Below are 5,069 nucleotides of genomic sequence, written 5' to 3' on the forward strand. Positions count from 1 at the left end.
ATTATTTTATTGAGAAAACATTATAAAATTACTACTCAACTAAAATTAAAGAAATAATTACCATACTACACAGACAGGCGGCGCCTTGGGCGATTCTTTTGTCATAGCTTGGCATTGTTTTCGTTATAAGCGAGTTCGTAGTACGTGAACACGCCGTACGCACTTGTACGTGCACACGCACGCACGTGTACGTGCACACGCACGCACGCACGTGTACGTGCACACGGCGCACGCACTACTCAACTAAAAAAACAGGGGGTGCTGCAGCACCCCCAGCGCTCCCGGCTAGTAAACCGCACTAATGCGTAACGCGTAACGCTATGGGTTAGGTTTAGGATTAGGGTTAGGGTTAGGGTTAGCGACGTGGATATTCGTCCGAGCATCGTTGCGCATCACTACGAAAGGTTATACACCATAGATTAATTTGGGTACTATGACACGCGTATATAAGATAGCCGAGTCGGTTTAGAGTTTGTGTTACGGTTAGGGTTGGGTTAGGTTGACTGTTTGTACTTGTGTGTATATTTTGCTCGGACGAATATCCACGTCCTTAGGCTTAGGGTCACAAGGCACCATAAAACAGCGTTACGCATTAGTGGTACGGAAAAAATAGACGCGGCCGCGGGACCCGCAGTCTGAGCCCGCAGTGAAAGGGTTTTAATAAGGCCGTGGCTATTCTTAAAAAAATCTTTATGGACTATTATTACGACATGCAACGCGCATGCGCATAATACTATTAATAGGTAATATAATTCTAGTTTAGGGAGTCGACTACACCTACTACCTAACCCTAACCCTAACCCGAACCCTAATCCTAACACAAACTATAAACCGACTCCATTTCCTTATATAGGTAATATATCTCACAAAAACAATCTATGGTGTATAACGAAATACGCAACGCATGCGCGTGCGCGTTTGCATGTCGTAAGAATAGTCCAAAAATAATTCTTACGACTTGTCGTAAGAATAGCCACTTCCTTTTAATAATTAGAATTAGTAAGAGCTGGGATTCGGGCTGAATTTTCCCCCTCCCCCGCACAACAACAGCTTTCAGGCCTGTCAACATAAGGAGAAGGAAGCAGACTAGGGGACCATAGGGAGAAGGAAGCAGACTAGGGGAATATAGGGAGAAGGAAGCACGCTAACAGAGTGCACATTAGGGTGCCACAGACTAAAAAAAACACACTTTTGCATGAAGGAAGCACACTAACGTGTCTGAATGCGCATGTATGTTACAGACAAGTACTACGTGTCCGTGCTGCGGTCGGACGACAACGAAGTCCTGCCGATCATCAGCGAGCCGTGGTCGCCCGCGCGACAGTGCGACCACCGCTCGGCAGACGACACCCGTCACACCCCGACGTCGCTGCTCCACGGCAGACGACAGTCGCAGCAGCGCAGCAGCCCCATCTCTCCGAGCATGAGCGTGCGCGCGTGTGCGGGGCCGATGTCCGCCACGAAGGTGCGCTGATTCGCGGAAAGATTTTCGATTCGAAAGTTTGCAGATTCGTTTATTTCGCAGATGTTTATCGTAGATCGTTAGATTCCGTAGTTGGGTTTTTAGATTTTGATTTTTAGGTTCTTTTTTTAAATCTGAATGCGTTGCAGGCAGAAGAGCTCCACCAGGCGTGGAAGTTTCCGCTCGTTCTCAGTCCGACTCGTGCCTATAGCAGTGCAAAGATACGTCGCGCCGACAACGACAAGGGTCTGGAGCGAATCGGCAGGTAAGTCGGGCCATCGCCCGTCGTCTGAAATCGAAACGAGATTAATTTCCTCGGGCGTTGATGTGATTTGATTTCGCGTGAGGCGTCAAAGTCGGGTGACGTTACGGAACTTGTAGTAACAATATGGTATAAATAAGTTAATTAATATAGGTAAGAAGGTATTCTAGGTATTAATTGTTAACGTAGTTAATATTAACGTAGTTCTTCCTACCGTAGAATAGTTTAAAGTACCCGTGTTGTCGAGGCGGTTTTGTTTGTCTCTCAGCGAACGAGATATAGATGGCGCCACCTTGCTTGTGTAGGCGTCTGTCGCATGAGATGGCCGTGCCGTGGCGCGAGTACTGGAGCGCGTTCGACGACTACGCTGACCTCTCTACGCAGCCAGGCCTAGCCAAGCTCGAGCAGTTTCTACGGAAGCGCTTCGGCGAGGTGAGATTAATTCATAGATACTGAGATAACTAGTTAATCAATAGTAATTAATTAGTGCTAATTAATTGCTATTAATTAATTTTTAGTTACTGAGAGTACTAGAGATAGATACTGATCTCCGTGTACTGACTGGATGGTGGTTGGCCGATCCACGGTCGGCAAGAGAAGTCACCGCGTCACTGTCTGCCATCTTGAAACCACTTTTGAAAGTTTGACTATTTTGGCGTGTGCCACATAGCGTTTCGCGCCTGCATAGATTGGCACGGGAAAAAGTTGGAACTTCTGTTTCAAATACGCGTTTAAACTTTTTTAATACGACGGTTTTTTCTCAATTTTTATTGTGGAAGAATACTCTTTGTACATCGTTGTACTCGTTACACAAAAAAGTTGTACAAAAAAGAATACGTTTTATTGACATTATTATGTTAAATAGTGTAGTTTATACCACTACTGTAGAATAAACGTGTCTATGAGGGAAATTTTAGTGGTCAGCCCTCAGTGGCAGTTACACAGTAAAACCACCTCAGTAGAAAGGACACCTGTCTATAAAGGCCAGTTTCCCTCGAGTGACCCTTATACTTATACTTATACTTATACCCTTATACTTCCCTGTGGTGTACAGCCATGATTAACATTCTCGCATGCTAACAGGTGGCTGCGGCTGAGTTGGAGAAGAAGCAGGAGGAGGAGGCAGTGTGGGCAGAAGCCTGCGAATTTCACCAGCAGGTGGAGTCACCGACGATGCAGGACTTGGCCAGGCACTTTGATACGTTGTCGCTGAATTCTCCGCGGAGGGCAGAGGGTGAGCTGTTCTCCAATACTGCTGTGACTGCTAGCTATTGATGATATATATATATATATATATATGTCTTGTGTATAATCTATGTGGTGGAGCATCAATATTGTAATATGTAATTCAGTTGGTTCGCATTATATTTAACCCTTTCCCTGTTGGTTCCTATCATACCCTATCTAAAATCTGTATCCTATAGATTTTAACCTAACCCTGACCCTAACCCTAACCATAACCATAACCCTAACCCTAACCCTAACCCCTACCCCCTAACCCCTAACCCTAACCCCTACCCCCTAACCTTAACTCCAACCCCAACCCCAACTGTAACATCTTGTCACGTGTCACGCTCGTCACCGTCTGTGATATATGCGTCCGCGTTTCCGCAGATGCTCGCCAGGCGGCCGACCACGCGGAATCGTCGCCGCGGTGCGACAGTCCGTCCGTCGGCATCGACCTTCCGTCGTCGGTCGGCGGCCGCTACGATAGAGCGCCCTCTGTGAGCAGCGACGATGAGTCGGACGTGTACGTGACGCCGCCGCAGTCTCCGCGCGCCGGGGAGTCGCTGCCGCCGCCGCCGCCGCCGCCGCCGGACATTGCAGCGTACATCGGCGGGTGAGTCACGCAGCGTGAGCGTAACACCGTGTGGTGTGTGTAGTACCGGCGTACAGCGCACTGTGTGTGTGTGTGCGTGTGCGTGTGCGTGTGCGTGTATGTGTGTACATGGATGCGTGCGCGTGCGTGTATGCGTGTATGTGTATGCATGCGTGTGCGTGCGCGTGCGTGATAGTTGAGCATGGTGCGGTCATCGTGATGTCGTTTGCATCCGGTCGTTATGATACCTGTTGCCGTGGTTACTGTTTGCATCAGCGGTCATTGTGATACCGATTTGTTGCAATTACCGTTTCAATCCGAGGGTTGCGACACCAGTTACGTCTTGTTATTGTGTTACCGGTTGCCGTGGTTACCGTCTGCATCCCCGGCAACGTTGTCTGCTACCTCTGCTGCAGGTCTGAGCCGAGCAAGGTCGACGTTGACGTGATGAGGGCGCTGGAGGACGTGGAGGTCGATCCCCGCTTCTACCCGCACACCGCCAGGTGGCGCCGGCTAGTCATGGAGTTTCCCGAGCGCGAGCGAGAGCGGTGAGCGAGGCGTCGTCATTGTCGTCGGGTCTGACTCGCGCGAAATCGTCGCAAAGTGTCGCCGATTCAAAACGTTTTCCTGACGGGTTTTGTGTTTTCCTGACCGTTCTTGTGTCTCCCCCCACCCCCACCCCACCGGTCATGGGGAGCCACAGTCCTGGAAACCACTTTTCGTGGATTGTAATATGGCTTCATAGAGTAGAAATCGAAATTTACGAAATCGCGACCGACTGGGTATTATGACGTGTTCCGACACGACTCGTGTCTGCGTCGAAGTCTGCGATCTTTATGGACTCGCTCTCATCGTTGTGTTTTTGCATCGTCCGTAGGTGGAGGAGTCCCGCCGCGCCGAGGTACCGCCACCGGACTACCGCTCTCCCCGCCAGCTCTCTCGCGACGCCGCCCACTGTGGGACGATCGCCCGTGATGGCACAACCACGCCTCGCGGCGACGCCGGGTTGCGACACGGACGCCGCCGCCGCCGCCTCGACCTCGCCCGTGTCCTCGACGACAGGTGGCAGCACCAAACCCGTGCCGGTGAACTTGTTCACGAAGTTTCAGGACGCGGCGTGATTTGCTCGCGCGGGGGGCTGGGCGGGAGGGGTCGATTCCCGGGACGCGCGCTTGTTGCTGTGATTATTCCAAGGTGTAATAATTTCTAGTTTATTGTTCGGTGAATTCGTGCGCATCTTTATATGTATATATTAATTATTAATTGTTTGCGTCGGACGTGCGATGCCCGTTTTATATTTTGCGAGCTTTCCCCGTGTTCATGTGACCAGCGATTGGCGATGGATCTTGCTTGGTGTGATAGTGTCAGATGTTAGTTAGTCGACGCGATAGCGGAATAGCGGCCGCGCGATGGCAGGCTTGGCTGTATAGTTTGCAAGTTGCTACGCATTTGTTTTGAGAGCGTGTTGAAAATGTTTCGCTAGTCTTGCTATCCTCATTGTCTTGCTTCTCCTCCTCCTCCTCCTC

At 50.0% G+C, this 5,069-nt stretch overlaps 1 protein-coding gene across 1 annotated transcript in view; it reads left to right on the forward strand.

Moving 5' to 3' along the window:
• The window catches only part of LOC106816734 (ankyrin repeat and LEM domain-containing protein 2-like), a 15,987-nt gene extending 11,323 nt beyond the window's left edge, over positions 1-4,664 (forward strand). The window contains exons 7-13 of the mRNA XM_014821351.1: positions 1,242-1,465; positions 1,612-1,727; positions 2,030-2,156; positions 2,808-2,958; positions 3,339-3,564; positions 3,960-4,091; positions 4,421-4,664. Of these exons, the coding sequence (XP_014676837.1) occupies positions 1,242-1,465; positions 1,612-1,727; positions 2,030-2,156; positions 2,808-2,958; positions 3,339-3,564; positions 3,960-4,091; positions 4,421-4,664 (1,220 nt within the window). The remainder of the gene's footprint in view (positions 1-1,241; positions 1,466-1,611; positions 1,728-2,029; positions 2,157-2,807; positions 2,959-3,338; positions 3,565-3,959; positions 4,092-4,420) is intronic.
• The last annotated feature ends 405 nt before the right edge of the window (positions 4,665-5,069 follow it).

Source organism: Priapulus caudatus, unplaced genomic scaffold, assembly GCF_000485595.1.
Source record: "Priapulus caudatus unplaced genomic scaffold, Priapulus_caudatus-5.0.1 Scaffold1470, whole genome shotgun sequence".
Taxonomy (NCBI): domain Eukaryota; kingdom Metazoa; phylum Priapulida; class Priapulimorpha; order Priapulimorphida; family Priapulidae; genus Priapulus; species Priapulus caudatus.